Source organism: Petaurus breviceps, unplaced genomic scaffold (genome assembly GCF_028583685.1).
Source record: "Petaurus breviceps papuanus isolate PSGF00001 unplaced genomic scaffold, PetGlider_PUasm1.0 208, whole genome shotgun sequence".
Classification (NCBI taxonomy): domain Eukaryota; kingdom Metazoa; phylum Chordata; class Mammalia; order Diprotodontia; family Petauridae; genus Petaurus; species Petaurus breviceps.
The window spans coordinates 27,009,553-27,028,384 of record NW_027185852.1 but is presented as its reverse complement, the minus strand read 5'-3'; the positions used below and the strand labels follow the sequence as shown (position 1 = coordinate 27,028,384).

The following is an 18,832-nucleotide window of genomic DNA, read 5'->3' as shown; positions in this document are numbered from 1 at the left end:
CTATACATGTTTCTGCTTCTTGTCTCTCCCATTAGACTGTGAGTTCTTTAAGGGCAGGGGCTGTCTTTTGTCTCTTTTGTATCCCCAGCATTTAGCACAGTGCCTAGCACAAAGTCGGCATTTAATAAATGTTTAACGACTACTGACTATTGAATTCAATAACCTGTCCCCCTCACCTTCCCAACTTCTTACATCTTATATTCCCAGTGCACTCCCCATACACAGGGACTCGACAATCCCTTGGCACTGGCCTTCCTGCCAATCCTCAGACAAAACATTCCATATCCTGATTTCAGGCCTTTTTACTCCAGGCCATCCCTCATGCCTGGAATGTTTTGCCTCCTCATCTCCATCTCCTGGCTTCCCGGGCCTCCTTCAAATCTCAGTTAAAATCCCACCTTCTAGAGGAAGCTTTCCTGATCCCCATTAATTCCCATGTCTTCCCTACTTTATCCTCTACCCAGCTGGTTTATGATAGTTGTTTGTGAACGTGAGAGACATTGATGTCCCTCTTATTAGCCTGAGCAGTTTGAGAGCAGTGTCTGTCTGGCTTTTCTTGAGATTAGCAGCAATTAGAACAGTACCTGGCCCATCTTGCTCAGTCCTGATCCTGTATGGGGTCCTCTTGACAAACATACTGGAATGGCTTGCCATTTCCTTCTCCAGTGGATTAAGTGACTTACCCAGGATCACACAGCTGCCTACAGAAGTAGTTTAATAAATGTTTACTGACTGATTCCTCCACTCAGTATTGATACAGTTCACTTCCTGCAGTAACATGTTGACATATAGATCATTGGACAAGGATCTCAAATTTAAAGTATAAACAGCTAAATTAGTGTTTAGCAATTGTGAAAAACTATCATTTTGGAGAACTTGGCCAGCACTATTACAAAAGTGAAAGTGGATCCCAGTCAATTTATTTTGTTCCATACTCTCGGAGCCATATTTTTTGTTCCACAGATTGCCAGGGCCAAAGACTTCACCAATTGTGGCCCTGCGACTGATGGTGATTCTCCCTCCACGCGCAAGTTGGTTCTCAGACAGCAGGGACAAAGCATGAAATCTTTTCAGTTTGGACAAAACTTCCTGGAACAGGTTTTCAGAACCCAGGCTCATATCCCCATCACACAAGGCCATGAAAGAAGTATTTTATGGAGATGCAGAGATGGCAAACAATAGAAAGAGCCATTTAGGCTTTGGGTAGCTCCACCTTCTTTTTCTTGTCTCTTCTTCTTCTGGATTTATATGAAATTATCCATGGAGTCATCCTCTCAGATCTTATTGGAGACGAGAAGGTGATTCTGAGTCACCAAAGACAATGTCAGGAGAGAACCTATGAACACACAGGGTGGGTCAGTTACAACCACACCACAATGAGGCACTGGAGGGACAGGGTAATAGCTTGCCAATAAGCTGATGAGGGCTTTACATCTCAGTGATTCTGAACCCCTAAAGGTCATCATCCAAACCTGATTCCTCACCCCCACCTTATTCCCATCCCCCTCAAACCTCCCACTCCAAAGTTCCAACTGAACACCACCCAGCCTTTCCAATGTGCCCTCTGGAATGCCTGTTTAATAGGCAACAAACTTCCATTCATCCTAAATCTCTTCCTTTCCCACTCCTTCCATCTACTAATTATTACTGAAACCTTGCTCCCTTCTGATGACAGTCTCCCGGGCTACCCTTTCTAGTACTGACACAATACTCCTCATTCCCTACATACACTTCTAGTTTCTCCCCCTACCTGTCATTCAGTTACCTCTCCTCTTTTGAGACTCATGCTATTCACATCTACCCAATCAAACTCCTGGTAGCTGTGGTCTACAGACCCCCAGGACACTCTTCTTCCTTCCTCAATGGTTTACTACATGGCTAACAATTTGTCTCTCCTCAACTCCTACCCTAATACTTGGGAACTTCGCATATGCAGTTTTTAATCCAACAGAAAAATAAAACAAACTAATTTCAAGCAGTCAGTCAAAAGGTCAGTCAATAAACACTTATTAGTGCTTATTTAAAGCCAGGTACTGTGCTAAGCACTGGCATACAAAGAAAGACAAGACAGACCCTACCATCAAGGAGTTCACAATCGAATGGAGAAGACAATAAGACAACCACTATGTACAAACAAGCCAATACAGGATAAATAGAAAATACTTAAGGGAGTGAAGGCTCCTTCCAAGCTGACATGGAGCCATTAACAACTATTCTTTGAGTCCAGTCTGTTTAACAATCTCCAAATTCCCCTGACTGTAGTACCGACTGTCTAGCACCACATTTTTCCATCTTTTCCACAAGAACAGCATAAACAACTTGGTCAAATGACTCGCTAAAATTCCGTTAAAGAGTAATGCTATCGAAAGAAGAAATAAGATTCATCCAATATGATCTGTTCTCTTCCTGTGTGATGGAACTGAAACAGCATTTGCCCTTTCCAATTGTACAGCACTGCTCTGATTTTCCAGGACTTTTCAAATATCACTGAAAATGGCTCAGCTGTCCTATCTGCCAAATCCTCCAGTGCCAAGTGGTCTGAGTGCACTGAGGGCGGCTAAGGATTCTCCATTCTCCTCACTCGTAGCAGGTGTCGGCTCCTTACCAGCCATTCTCGTTCCCTTCTCAATCCAAGGAATGTGCCCTTGAGAGAGAAGCAAAAGGAGCTCTGAGCAGCTCTTTTCCTCCTCTGCAATCTTGGGTCACCCCCTCCTCTGCCCCCTTGATCAGAACCTAAAACTGCGCTGAGACTTTAGGCTGTCTTGCATGGCTTTGAAAGGCTTTTCTTTTCCATTTGCCCTGAGTGTTCTCTCATGGTGACAATTTCAGAATTTTAGCACTCCAGATCTGAGCTACTCATACAAGGATGGCATTGCATGGCTGTATTCCTCCCTTTGTAGCTGCCCTCCCTTCCCTCTTCTCTTCATATCTTTGCTAACTCTAAGTTAATTGCTGACTTCCATGTGTGGTCATATCAGCCTCTTTAGGCAAGTTCTCTTCTCCCTCCTCCCTGAAAATGCTTTCCTTGGGGTCTTCAGAAGTTCTTAGCCCTACATGCTTGACTTCTTTCAGACAATTTCACCCCTGAGATCCTCCCTACCCTTCTCCTGAAGTCTTCAAATTCTGTTACCTCTAAATCTAGACTGTATCATACTAGAATTCCTCCCTTTTTCTCTATCAGGAATTATATAATGGAATGATTGTTTCTACATAAGAGTCCCTATTAACTAGTATTTCTTGAAGTCCAAACCTTTATTTCACAGACAAGGAACTAGGTTTATTGAGGAGCCATTCAATTTAATGCAATAACCATTTATGATTTTCCATAAACAGCCAATCACCAGCATTTGTGTGTTTAACTTCCGTGACTTCAAGCATTCACATGACCTTATCAGGAGTCCCATTTTCACTTTTGCATTGGTAACCATGCACATTCAAGGCTATGCACAGGAGAGGAAAAAAGTGAGCCATGTGAGCAAGTTTGGGGAGTGGCTGGTATCCTACTAGCTCTTTCACCATTCTTGTTCACCCAACCATTGCAAAGAGCTCCCCGGGCAGTCACAGCATATTTTCATTGTTTAATTTTAAAAATCAAGTTTTGTGTTGCAATTTTGCCCCCAAAGCATAGTGTGAGTCCTCTGAACTCTAAGCCTAAACGTGTGAAATCAGTGATGTACTTTAGTGAGAAAATGAAGGGTTCAGATGACTTTTGGACAGAATGTCTGCAACCACCATTGACTTCGAGTTTGGTGTTAATGAATCAAAAATTCATCATATTTGCAAAAAAGGAGGAAAACATGGTACTGTAGATTTCATGTATTATAAAAAGTAAATATGGTCTGAAATCAATGTTTTTATTAAGATGTTAACACAAAAAGTCATAGAATTCTAGGCAACGACTATGTTTTGCATTTGACCATTTTTATTTTTATGGGTTATTTCATGGTCATTAAGTTAGAAAAAGTGTACATTATTGGAATTTATGTTTTATTGTAAAGAATTATATGCAGAAAAGTTTATTTTCAGCAATCTCTAGTGAAATATTACAGCTTTTGGTGGTCACAGGAACTTAACCTGCTATTTCCCTTAGGTTCAATGTATCAAATTTTCATTTCTGACTTTCACACTGTTTTCTGGGAATGTCAAAACATTAACTATATCTCTGTAACCTAAAAAACAAAATAAACCTGAAAAGAGAGAAATGGCCAAATCTATAGTGACAGAAGTTGAATTCACAAGAAGTCAATCCTATCATAACAAACATTTCTAAAGCCCTTTATGGTTTACAAAGTACTACATGTACCTATATACATATATATACATGTGTATACATATATAGTATGCATATATATCTGTATGTGTATGTGTATATGTATAGATACACACATGTATATGAAAGCTCGTTTGAGGCCCATAAGAACCCTGGGAAGAAGTAAGTGCCATTGCCCCCATTTTACAGATGAAAAAACTTCAGAATGGAATCAGTGAAGAGTCTTTCCCAGAGCCCCAGAGCTACTGAGCAGTGTAAGGACACATTTGAACTTGAATTTTCCTGATTCGGAGCCCAGCATTCTAACCTCTAAAGCACTCTGCCCCACAACACAAGATAAAACTGAAATGTGAAAAGCCTAGCCCACAAACAGCTAACTTCACGACTTTGTGTCTTAGGGTGCAGATGAAAAGCTGGGACAGCGTGGTGGTGCCAGAGTGCACAGAGTGCTGAGCCTGGAGTCAGAGACTTGTCTTCCTGAATTGAAATCTGGCCTCAGATACTTATTAGCTGTGTGATCCCGGCCAAGTGACCTCACCCTGTTTGCCTCAGTTTCCTCATCTGTAAAATGAGCTAAAGAAAGGATTGGCAAACCACTGCAGTATCTCTGCCAAGAAAACCCCAAATGGGATCAGAAAGAGTCAGACAGGAACCCCAGGGCACTAACACTCAAAAGAGGTCACAATATATTAAACAAGTATTATACTTGTATTATATTGTGTGGAATGACTTGCAGTGAAGTTTCCCCATTCTAAATATCATATATACATTCTTATTACTTTCTTGTATTTTGTAACTAAGTTCAGTATTGTATCCACATATACATACATATGATATGTATATATTATATATATATATATGTAAGTCTGTGTATTTCAAAGTAATGTAAGAGCTATTGGGTATTAATACAATTGCTTGGATTAACTATTGAGACCAAATTATAAGTGTTTTTAGTTTGGGGAAAGGAATGGTAGTGTGAGAGGTAAGGGTTAAGTTTCTACAGAACTGCAAGAATTGCTGAACAAAACTACTGATAACAAGTAACAGACAGTAGCCTTGGAGGAATCGAGGCAGTAGCCTTGGGAGGAAGTTGAGTTCCCAGTTTCCAGAGAACTCCTAGATAATACTAAAATGAAATAATGTAGAATAGAAGGAGCTGGCAGCAGCAGGTGGATTTGACCAATCAGGAAACAGGCAGTGGCCTTGGGATACTCAGGCCCAGATAAGGATGTATCTAGGTTAGACTGAAGGGGGTTCAGTATTCTGAGGTTGTTAACTGTGCTGGCATAATGGACCTCATGTATTATGTATGTTATCTAACAAATTAGAGCCTCATTAGTAATAATTAGGTTGATGTTTGGGAGGGCATGAAACCCTTGCTTATTTAACCCAGGTTTAGCTTCTGTACGGTGGCCTCCTTTCTCTTGGTGCTGTCCCAGAGACTGGACTGCCCGCTTCTCGAGAGATTCTAATAAAACTTTCTACCTTCACTTTGAGAGGTCTCCGAGTAGTCAATTTGGGTTAGGGTCTTCGTATCCCATACAATATGAAGGATAATAAGTCAAAAATACCCAGTGAAAAAGGGAATTCTGTATACTTCCCAGAGAGCAAGAAATTCTAAACTAGTTACATTTGTTTTTTTAAAAAGGAAGTAGGAGAGTAATTAGGTCAAAAGTCAATGCTTTCAAAACACAATTACTGAAGACAAACTACAGTGTAGACATCTTGGAACACATGATAGAGAATCCCAACCAAGAATCCCACCAAAGAAGTGGAGGCTTTTTAAAAAAAGTTACTGAACTCAAAAATACAGGAATGAAAGGAAAATTCAGAAGTGAAACAAAGATCAATCATTTTCAAAGATAAATTCTGGGGAGAAGTGACCAATCTTAAAGACCAGATGCAGAGAGATCATTTAAAAATCATTGGTCTCCTAGAGGAGTAAAATAATAATTAAAAAAAAAAAAAGATTAGCATACTACTGGGGGTTGGTGGGAGGACTGCCCAGAAACTTCAAAAACAGACAACAAAGTACAATTGATTTGATGGGGTGCTTGGGGTGTCTATGTTTGTAACATCAGTTTGTAACATTAGTTTGTAAAATCAATTTGTAAAGCCAGTCTGTAAAATCACATTCCCTGCCTCCCCCCCCCCCAGCCTCAGAGCATTGGCTCTGCCCCTTTCCCTTGCCAGCACTCTGCCTAGCAACAATTCATGAACTGTTTATCTCCCCTAGAATAATGGCCAGCTGCATCTATGAATCCTTCAATGCCCTATCTGTAAGTTAACTCCTCAGCCAATTATACACATCCTGAATCCCCATTAGCCTTGGTTCCCAACATTCATCTTGTCAAACGTAACAATGAAGGGTGGCACTTCTCAGTCAGCCCTGACCACTAGTTGACTTAGTTTCAAGCCTAAAACCACACCTCCAGGTAGCCCCGCCTTGGGCTATTTCCCAGTGAATTATGGGCAATACGCTTGTGCAGTAGATAATAAAAGTGCATGTTCCTTTAAGCACTGACCACTCCTTAACTCCTCCCTAATCCTACCCTTATTCACCTAGTTAGCATAATTGATATCTGATTTACTATTGTAACTATTTATAAACTATACCTATGACTTCTTTAAGTTTGCAGGTTCCCTAAGAACTCATGCCCGCTGTATAGAATAACAATAAACTTTTACAATCCTGACTTAAAAGATTGCTTGGGGTGCAGCCAGGTGGCTCAGCGAGTAAGAGGACCGGCTCCAGTGTCGGGAGGAAAAACTATGGAAAAAAACAAGAAGAATTTGAGGCATTTTTGCAAAATAAAATAAGTAAGTAGAAAACCTAACCATGTATGAACAGAATGTTTGACTTGTAAACATTCCAATCAAGAAAAACACACGAAATGCCATTAAATATATTTATCAAGAAAAGACTCAAGATTGAAATCAATATGCTCATTTTTTCAGGTCATTGTTTAAAAAAATGATTGAGAGGGAAAGTAAAATAAAAGTAATTATTGAGAGACAAAAAAGGACCTACGCCACTAAAGATTTAAAGGTATCCCTAAAAATAAGGATGAAGAAGAGCTGACTGTCCCACAGACTGAATCTCACCATATCACTATATACATCATTACCATTTTTTTTTGGAGAGGGGGAAGTGAGAAGGAGGGATTGTGAAAAGGACAAGAGATGCACAATACAGGAGGAAGCTTATTAAGAGATGGAGGGAAGAACTAAGCTGAGGAAGGACTAGTAGAAAGGGTTTGCCCTAAAAATGAAAATGAAAAGGTACCATTAAATAAGGTTCCCATGGAAGGGTTGAAGTATATAACTTTGGTGAGAAATCAGGATCTTGTAATTAATTTCATTATGGGAGAACAGCACAAGATGAGACTACTTTCATTTAGCAAAGTTTATACTTTAATGGATTATATCCCACACTACTAGAGGGTGGACCCCAAGAGTTAATAAATACCAAGGGGGATAGGGAGGCCATAGAGGTAATAACAAAAAAATGTGGCTTAAGGATCATAGTAAGAAAAAAAAAAGCAAAACCAGGTCTCATGATACAGGATCACAGACTGACTACCACAATACAGTACAGCTTTCATCACATACTGATTTCTAAAAGTGAAGGCATATAAATAATGAATATTGGACAGATGAATATATCCACAGAAAGTAGGACAGGGTAATATAGACAAATGGAATAACACAAAAATGAAATAGGAGCTAATATTTGGAATCCCAGAAGCTCTACTTCTTATAAGGGAAAAGCTTAGACTATGAATGGAAAATAGAAGGGATTTGTACTCCCTGCTGCTGGGAGTTAGAGGATGTAAGCACTTGAGTTTAGAACTTTGGTGGCAAAACAGTGCTCAAGTCAGGCAGGTACCTGCACCAAGGCCAGCACAAGAGGAGTGAGTCCCAGGGAATGGAGGGCCACCAGGTTGTCCAAGGAGGGGCAAACTGACCCAGGTCAGAAAAATGAAGGCTGCTGTATCTGGCAAAAAAAGGAGACGGTTTCAGACAGAAGAAAAAATTAATAGAAGAGATAGAAATTAGGAGGAAGACAAAGTAAATTAAAATTTCTTAGAAAAAACAAAAGAAAGCTACTTAAGTTACAAAGTTGGGGAGAAATACAAGAGTGAAGATCTCAAACCACATCTGGGTGAGGAAAGGCAAAGAAGGGAAGGGAAAGAGATAAATAAAAAGAGAGAAAGGAAAAAGTGACTGACAATCAAAGCAGAGACTTTAGGAAGAGACCATCATCAAAGTAGTACAAACAAAACTCATCACAGGGACAAAGAGCTGATTTAAAAGAGGAAAGGGTTAAAAATCAATATATAGTAAAGCTATAAGTGGAGGGAAACACAACCTAACAATCATAATCTAACATGCAAATGGATTAAAAAATCCAATAAAATAAAAAAAGAATGATAGAATGAATAAGAAAATAAAACCCAACAATTTGCAACATATAAGGAACACAACTAAAAAATAAAGACACACAAGGAATGAAAATGTGATACTATAAAAAATTTTACTATGCATGAAGTGATTCCAAGAAAAGCAGGAGTTACAATCATGAAAAGCCAAAAAAAAAAAAGAATCACATCAAAAGAGATTAGACACAGAACCTAGATTATGTTTAGAGCCACCCTACATCATAACTATGGGGGGGAGAAGATAGTATTTCAGAAAGAAAGATTCTTTCAAATTAATGGTACAGTGGGTTTTTTCTTGAACAGAAAAACAGCTTGTTTTTATCTATTGTTACCATTGAAAATGAGACAAAGAAACTTGATTCTCTCAGTGGTTGACCCTGCAAGAAAAGTGGGGCAAGCCTTATTTTCCCTCTCTGGTATGAGCTAGGGTGAGCCCCAATTGAGAGATGTGTGTGACTCTGAGAAAGTTTTATCAAAAGAGAAGTCACAGATACAAGTCCTTTCTCTCTGGGAAGCCACAGACCAGAACACAGTAGTATAATAACGAATACAGGGAACACAAAAGATAGAACCAAGTGCAGAAAAGAATGATAACCTCACAATGCACGTGTCAAGAAACAACTCACTGTAACAATTAACAAAAAGATAATGATCATACCAAAGTTTCTAGGATGCAGCTAAAAGCAATTTGTAGAGGAAAAATTACATTTCTGAGAACATGAACAAAACAGAAAGAAATGATCAACAAACTCAGTGTGTGTACACATACATATGTATATATGTCTGTCTGTCTGCATATATATATATAATATATAACCAGAGAATCAACATATGAACAAATTTAAAATAAGCAAAAAATTAAGGAATTTTGAAAACGTAGAGGAGAAAATTTTAAAAGAAAAAATGAGGACTAAAAATAAAAAACTAAAAGCTGATTTTCGAAAGAAAAAACAAAATCATTAATTAAAAAGGAAAAGAAAAACATATTACCAAAAATAAATGAACAAGCAAACACAAACATAGCACAGACAGAAGAAATAAATGATAAGAAACTACTATACAAAAATACATACATAAATATATATATTTATATACAAAACATACAAAAATATATTTATATATAATACATACAAATATATATATATAGGCAAAAGAGTATTATAAAAGGAAGTAGATGATTAAAAGCAAAAATGAAAAATGCCCAAATTAGCAGAACATAACAAGAAGATCTTAATCTTTTCTGGGAGGGGAGAGCAGGTTCCAGGGTAGGGTCTTACAAAGGAACTAGCAGGGGCGAGAGTGAGGGGATAGGAAGTCCAGATAAATTTACACAAAAATTCTATCAAAGATTTAAAGACCAATTAATAAAAAAAAACTCTCAATAACTGAGAAACAGAATTCTACCAAGCTCTTTGTAAAAGACAGGATTCTAGAATCTAAACCAAGTAGGCTAATGCAGAGAAAGAGAATTATAAGCCAATATCACTAATAAGTATTGATGTAAAAATTTCAGATAAAATCCTAGGAAAAGGACTATGACAATGAATTCCAAAAACCTCTTTGCTATGACCAGGCAGGATTTATACCAAGGAAGCCTCAATATTAGGGAAATCATTAATGATTTATCATATTAAAAATAAAAATAACTCAACCAGATAAGTCTATCAATAGATACCAAAGAAGCCTTTGACAAAATACAAGTCATTTATGCTAAAAAAAAAACAAACAACACACTGAAAAGCATAAGTACAGAAAGTCCATTTTAAAATATGATTTAAAAGAATATAAAACTAAAGGCTAATAGTATTTGCCGTGGAGAAAGAACATAAGATTTGCCAATAAATACAGGCCTAAAGCAAATATGATCCCTTTACATATTAACATTTAACAGTCTTAGAAATGCTAACAATAACAATAAGACAAGAAAACAAAATTAAAGGCATAAACTTTGGCCAAGAAGAGACAACTTTATCCCAACTTGCAGATGGTGTGATGACTTATGGAGAAAACTGCAGAGGATCATGGCTCTCTGGTCTGCCATTTCCCCAGGCCTGGAAGGCGCTATCTCCTCACCTGCCTGGCCTCTGCCTCCGCCGTGGCTTCATTCAACTCTGCTTGCTCCATGAAGCTCCTCCTGCTCTTATCAGAGCTAATGCTCCCCCTCCCTCCGCCCCCAAAACGACCCTGTATTTACTCTGTGTGTGTGTGCGTGTGTGTGTGTGTGTGTGTGTATGTCCTGTCTATACTGATGTGTGCATGTTCTGTGTCCCCTGACAGTGCCTGGGCAGGCACTTTCTCTTTTTTTTCATTTTTGTTATAGGCCCCGTTACTTCAAGACCTACACAGTGCCTGGTATGTGGAGCCTTGAGGAGTCACTGAAATGTCTGAAGGACCTTTACAAGGAAAGGAATTAGCCTTATTCTGTTTGGCCTCAGGGATAAAACTAGAAATGGTCGCTAGAGATGCTAAACCGAACATTTGGGCCCGAAGTTTACAAAGCAAGCAGGCCACATCCTGCCAGTAATGAGAACAACCTCAACAAGTCACCGGGGACTTCCAGACTGCAACCCTTCTCAGCCCTATGAAACTGGTGACAACTTAGGACAGAGAGCAGCCCAGCTGGACAGAAAACAGAATGATGCAGAATCCTGCAGTAAAAAGGCTCTGGAAAAGGAAGAGCAGGTGCTCTGCAAGGCTGGCCTATACCAGCATGGTGGGACCTGGGGGTCCACGTAGGTGACATGGCCAAGAGTCCCACAGGAACGGCAAGGAGGGCTGGGCCTTGCAAACTGCACCACTGAAGATGACATCCAAAGGAAGTCAGAGGTGCATTTGAATATTGTGTTCCAGGGAGAATTCTGAGGTAATTAAAAGCTCCGTACAACCCCCAAATGCAATGTCTCTTGTCTCCTTTCAGGCAGCTAGGGAGCACAGTGGATAGAGCACTGGGCCTGGAGTCAGGAAGACGGGAGTTCAAATCCAGCCTTGGATATTTACAAGTTGTGTGATCCTGCGCAAGTCATTTCACCCTGTGTGCCTCAGTTTCCCCATATAAAAATGAACTGGAGAAGGAAATGGCAAACCACTTCAGTATCTTAGCCAAGAAGACCCCAAAGGGGTCAAGAGTCAGATATAACTGAAACAGCTCGACAGCCACAACTCGTCCCCTTCTCTTACTCAATTCTAGGCCCAATGACTATCTTCAAAAGAGTATTACACTGAACTGAAATGAAGAAAGAAGGAACGCAACCTGGAAACTGGATGATATCACACAGGTGAATCTGTAGCTGTTTGGAAGGAGGGAAGAAGGGAGGAAAGGTGTAAAGGAAGACGGAAGGATTTATTAAACAGTTACCACAGGCTCTGCCAAATGTTGGACAAACTATCTCTTCTGATCTCCACAACAACCTTGGGAGGCAGGCAGTGCTATTATCCTCATTTTATTATTGAGGAAACCAAGGCAGGGGTTAAGTGACTTGCCCAGGGACACACAGATAGTAATATCCAGCAGCTTCTACACCGAGGGTTCGAAGGGCTTGGAATATGATATTCCAGAGGTCAAAGAAGCTGGGATTAAAACCAAGAATCACCTACCCGACAAAACTGAGTATCATGTTTCAGGGGAAAATACGGTCATTCAATGAAATAGAGGACCTTCAAGCATCCTTGATGAAAAAAACAGAGTTGAATAGAAATAGAGAAGCATGAGAAAGTAAACAGGGAAAAGAAATCATAAGGAACTTATTAAAGTTGAACTATACACAATAATTGTAACTCATGAGACTTTTCTCAATATAAGGATATTTGAATAGAATATATATGTATATATATACATACATACATATGTTTATACAATAGGGTATATGTGTATATAAATACTTACATGAGTGTGTGTATATGTGTACATGTATACATAGACAGAAGGCACAGGATCAGTAGAGTAGGAAGGGACAATATCTAAAAAATAAAATTAAGAGGTGAGAGAAGAATATAATGAGAGGAGATGGGAAGACACAGAATGGGGTAAATTACCTCATATAAAAGAGGCAAGGGAAAACTGTTACAATGGAGGGGAAGAACAGGAAGCCAAAAGGGAATGGGTCAACTTTACTCTCATTTAATTTAGCTTAAGGAGAGAATAACATACACACTAAATTGGGTATCTTACCCTATAGGAAAGTAGGGGGAAGAGAATTAGAGGGGGATGATAGAAGGAAGGGCAGATTGGGGGAAAAGGTAGTTAGGAGCACACACTATTGAAAAGGGACAGGGTCAAAGTAGAAAATAGAATAAGTGGGGGGCGGGATAGGATGGGGGTAATATAGTCAGTCTTTCACAATATATCCACTATGGAAATGTTTTGTGTAACTACACATGTACAACCTATATTGAACTGCTTATCTTCCCAGTAGGGGTGGTGACAAGGGAAGAAGGGAAAGAATCTGGAAATCAAAGTTTTAAAATCAAATGTTAAAAAAATATTATTATTATTTTTTACATGCAATAAGATATACAGGCACTGGGGTACAGAAATCCATCTTGCTCTACTAGAAAGTCAAAGAGGAGATGGGGGAGGATATAAGAGAGAGCAGATTGGGTGAAGGGGTATTCAGTAGGATTGCTATTTTGGGGTGGGCGTAGGGGAAAGACGGGGAGGAAATTTGAAACTCAAAATCTTGTGGAAATAAATGTTGAAAACTAAAAATATTTTTTAAAAAAGAAATTATCTAAGTTTATTTGATGTTCTTTGACTCAACATAGTCATTAAGTTTAAATTATTAAGTTTTCAATTAATTTTGAATCATTTCTTCAGTAGTTCTTCATTGTTTGAATAATGTTCCATAAAAGATGTATTTAATGTCTCTGCATGTCTGCATTAGTTTTTAAGGTTTTAATGGTCAGTTTTTGTAAGGGTGCCATGAACAGCTAAGCAATATATGTATATATATATATGCAATAATTATTAAAAGTCTATCATATCTAACTTTTCTAAAAATTATTTTCATGCACTTAATATTTTTCTTGTTTATTTCTTGGTTAGCTGTAACTAGACCTTAAAAGAATGCCTCAAGATCCCCTTGCTATTAAAGTGTTACTTTCTCTTTCTATGAATCATTTAACTTTTCATTTAAGTAGTTAGACGTGATGATATTTGGTGCATTAATGTTTAGTGTAGATATTAATTCATTGCCTCTGGTACCTTTCTTCATAATATAGTTCCTCTGTTTATCTTAATCAAGTCTATTTTTGACATTACCTTATCTGAGATCATGATTGCTAACCCTAGATGCCTTCCCCTTTTAGAATACCATAATCTATTGTGTATATATCTTCTATCTACTGAATTATTTAAATGATATCTCCCTATTGAAATAGGTTTTCCTAACTGGGAGTAAAGGAACTTTTTTTTGTCTTTTTTTTTTGGAGGGGGGAAGGCAGGGCAATTGGGTTAAGTGACTTGCCCAAGGTCACACAGCTAGTAAGTGTGTCAAGTGTCTGAGGCAGGATTTGAACTCAGGTCCTCCTGACTCCAGGGTCCATGCTCTATTCACTGCGCCACCTAGCTGCCCCAGTCCAGAAACTTTTTAAAAAATATTTTAATAATTTTATTTCAATACAATTGTTTTTCTCTATACTATAAGTATCTTATTAATTTAAAAATATTATTTATTTTGAGAAGAAAACCACAAACTGCTAAAGGGTCTTTCACAAGGTCTTCCTTTGGGAGAATGAGACCTGGCCAAAGTCCAAACAGAGGCCTCTCCTTCCTCCTGTCCCCCACTTCCACCCCAGGTTGCTAGAAAGTCACACCTGCTCCAAACTCTGCATTGACTTCAGTTCTCTAGCTTAATAATTTCTAGATTACTCACCCAGCCAAATTTCCTCATACCATTCAAAGACTTTTGTACAACATCACTACAATTATAAGGGTTTTTTCTGGACATCGCAAGTGAGAAAGAGCTGAGTCAATCAATCCACCCCCCCTCACCCACTTTTAAAAGTGTAGAACACTAACAGCCGGAGGGATCCAGAACAGACAGGCTCCTCTAGGAGGGGCACCTGGGTGGAGTTCTGAAGAAAGCTGGGAGCCAAAGAGGCAGAGCATGGACAAAAGCAAGGAGAAGGAAGATGGTGTGTGGACAGAATAGCAGGAAGGCCCATCTGGCTGACACACAGAGCATGGGTAACAAGCCCGGAAAGGCCCGTTAGACCGACATTATGAAGCACTTCAGATGCCAAACGGAGCAGTCTATATTTGACCTTAAAAGAGCTGGGGTGGTCAGACATGTAACTAGTTGAATGTTGGATAGGTTGAAGAGGGCAGAGGTCAGAGGCAGTGAGACCATGTAGGTGAGAGGAAGGAGGGATGGGGAGGAGGTGGCATCAGTGCTTTCTGATGATGGACAAAGGGGAGTAACAGCAGAGCTCAGGAGGCCTGGAAGGACGGAAGCACCCTCCCCAGAGAGAGGACCATCTTATGATGTGGGTATTCTCCAACAAGGCAGAGCACAGCCCATGTGTGCCCTCCCTGCTCCTCCATACGTGGGCCCCTGCAGAGCCTTTGTTCATGCTGTCCCGCAGCCTGCAGGGCTCAGCGGCTCATTCTTCCTCCAGCACCAGCTTCGGCTGGCACTTCCTTAATGGCATCCTTTACCCCACTTCCCTGTCTCCTCCACAATGCCTTGCTCATGATGTGTCTCAGCAGGTCTGTGCCTGCCAAGCACCTATCTGATGGGTTTGTTTCTTTTGCATTTAAAATGTAAAGAATTTAAAATCTACACTCTCCCACCCCCACCCCCAACAGCCTCATAATATAAGTAACATTCTTTTGCTTTTCTAAGAAACGTTAATTTACTTTGTTTTCCTCCTAATTTTCATCTCTTCTATTACTTTTTTCTTTGTCTGCCATAGCTGAACTAAGCACTGCTGTTTCCTTGCTGATATCTTTTCTACGTGATGGCTAACAAACCCTTTTTGTTAACTGAACCTGTAAGTGCCTCATTTTGTCCCAACACTGAAACCAAACTGAAAGGGTGCTGGTGTCAGGTACATCCCTAACAACCCCCATCACTTCTTCTTGTCTTGGGACTCAGTTTTCCTAACCCTCTTCTTCATTTTTACTGACAGCCAATCCCTACCACCACCACCCACCAAGTTTCTTCCAAGCTATTACAACCATTAGGTTTCCCAAGCCTCCCTTCTGGTTCTTGGTCTCATAGTTAACCAGTTCAACCTTACAGTGGCCTCACTCTTGAATTCCTGGTGCATTCATGCCCTGGCCTTATCCTGGCAGGTGCCTGATCAAACCCCACCCCACCATCTGCCTCCTCTCTGCCCGCTCACACGCTGCTGAATGGTTCTGGAGGAAGTCAAATGCTGACTGGATCCACCACAAGTTTCTATGATCTCAGTGTGACAAGACAATCCCTTTAATCCTACCTAAGTGATTCTTCATCATGTTCCCCACAACAACTATTTGGAATCTTCTCTTCTTTCCTCAAGCCTCAAATAGCATCCCTTCAGACACTCTAGTAGCTTACAGTAGCTTGAAGACCTAGCCTCACCTTAAATGAGAAAATAATGCTATCTGCCACAATCTCTCGCTTTATAATACGTGAAATTCCTTGACTTCATCTTCCATCCTCTCTGATCCTTTATGCCTGTCTCTGATGGAGACTTGGCCATTATCCTCACCAGGGTCAATCCCACTACTTATATTCTTGATCACATTTCCTCCCATCTCCTCTAACAGAGTGGCCCCCAAACCATCCTCACTCTTTCTCTAATCTTCAATCTCCCTTCCTTCTACTACCTTCTACTCCCTTCTACTACCTACAAACTTATCCAGGTCTCCCACAACCCTAAAAAATGTTCACTTGACCCTAAAGTGGGGGTGATATCAGATAGACTCAGAAAGTAAGATGGGTCCAACATAGAACAGACTGTAAGTGCCGAGCACAAGGGTTTATACTTGACACAAAGGAAACAGGAAGCACTAGGAGTTGCAGTCACTGGTAGGAGAAGGACACGGTCACACCAATGCTTTAGGAAAATCGCTTTAAAGACAAGGCTGATCTTTCTTCCACACACCAGCCCTTAATTTACTTGGAGAAGCTTATCACACACCCCTCAGGTCTTGGCTAATCTAAACATGCCTAGCCCCTCCAAGTACTTATCCCGGGTGTTTTATTTAACTTAATGTTGGCACCAACCCTGAGGTCTAGCACACTTTTCTGCTGTAGCAAGCTGACTGACAGAATGGTTTTGAAATGTGTTTCTGGTAAGAAGTTAACTCTTCTCAGTGGATGAGCTGAGACTAAAATGGCATTCCCATCCTTAGTCTTTGTCAAATAGTGCTTACAAAACATCTCCTCCAGTAAAATGCCAGGGGCTGGGAGAGACTGTCTTCACCTCAGTACCCCTGGCCTGTAGCACAGTGCTCGTCATACAGCAGGCACTTAACAAATACTTGTTGACTGATAGACAATACACTTCACACAATATACAATATACCTCACGCATTTTAGGAATCATTTTTCTTAGGCTCAGATTCAGCCATGTTAGTCTACTCAAAAATCTTCCAAGGCTCCAAAGTGCCTTCCAAGCCAAGGCCATACTCTGCTGCCCAGCATTCAAGGTTCTCCACCCAACCTTTCCACCCCAATTTCATGTATTGCCCTCCAGTTCTATGCTCCAGGCACATGCTGGCTAATTCTCTGCCCTAAAAATATGCCGTGCCATTTCCCACTTTCAAGCCATTCTTTACACTGTCTTTCCTATATGCTCTCTCCCAACCAAATTCCTGCCTGTTCATCATTTTAACTCATACTTTCTCTGCCAGAAGTCTTCCCTGATGTCCACACATTCCTCCAACTCAAAGCTCCCACAGCCCTTTATCTGTCCTTCTCTGATGCTCTCCCCACATAACACTGAACAGGATAACCTTACCTCTTGGTGTCTTATTCCCTGACTAGCCTATGTGCCCCATGAGGACAAGGCCCTTGGCATAATTCTACCCTTACAACCAACCCATCCAAGCTCTGCACACAGTAGGCATATGATAAATATTGTCTGTTTTGTACTGTAAGAGGGACCATAGCATAATGGAAAGAAAGTTGCCCTAGGGTTCAAAAAAGACCTCGTGTAAAGTACCATCTTGGACACTTGCCAGCTGTTTGTCCCTGGCCAGGCTGCTTCACTTCCCAGAGTCCCAAGCACTCCTGCAGACAAAAAGGTACTCCTCTGCTGCTTTGGTAGAGTAAAATTATCCACCAGAAGTCTCTATTCCAATAAAATCTCAGATCCAAACCAAACACTGGATGGAGAGATGCATGGATGGATGGCAGCACTGTACCATCAGTGATGTCTTATAGAGTAATATAAAGGATAATGTTGAAAAAATATGAGATTAAGACAGGAGGAGAAAAGTTAAGGTGTCAGAGGCAAGAGATGACAAACAGATGGCCCAAGGGAGTGACCCTTGGGCCTTCTCCCTACATTCTGAGGGGATTCTTTAGAGGCCCAAAAGAAAAACCAAGGACAAACTTCACAACAAAGCTGACGGTGTAGGAGATGAGTACCAGAGGCAACAAGCACATCCCTCCATCACGCACCCATCCATGGGGGAGAGAGAGTGAAGAGAGTATTCTTTAGTGTTTCCACTGAGCTCCACACATCACAGAAGCTACCTAGATCCTGACTGGCACACACCAATGGGCAAGAGTTGGCACGTTACAGACCGTTTCTTACAAGCACAGTCTGCCCTCTCCCCAGTCAACCTTAGAGAGCACTTGCCATTCTTAATACTGAGTGATCAGTCAAGAGTGAGCACTTAAGGAAGGTCTGACTCCAGGATGCCAGGACCCCCTCCTGCACCACTCCTGGGGCCTCACATGTTTGGCACTTACCCTGATGCCAGAAATTCTTTGCATTATCACTTGGCGATTTGAATCATGGTGTCCAGACATTTGCTTCGGACCAGGGAACATGAAGTCTCTCATGTTTTCCTCATATGTAGAGAGTGTTTCACCCACTGCAAGAAACAGATCAGAGGACTGAAAATAGATCAAGACATCAATACACATCCCTGTGTCCAGAAACAATGGCATCTTTTACAAAC

General features: G+C 40.3%; 1 protein-coding gene across 2 annotated transcripts in view; it reads right to left on the bottom strand.

The window, feature by feature from the left end:
• Positions 1-18,832, bottom strand: part of LOC138165204 (spermatogenesis-associated protein 6-like) — a 117,855-nt gene that overhangs the window by 82,632 nt on the left and 16,391 nt on the right. For both annotated transcript variants that reach the window (XM_069093326.1, XM_069093325.1), the window contains exon 5: positions 18,621-18,745. In XM_069093326.1, coding sequence (XP_068949427.1) covers positions 18,621-18,745 — 125 coding nt within the window. The remainder of the gene's footprint in view (positions 1-18,620; positions 18,746-18,832) is intronic.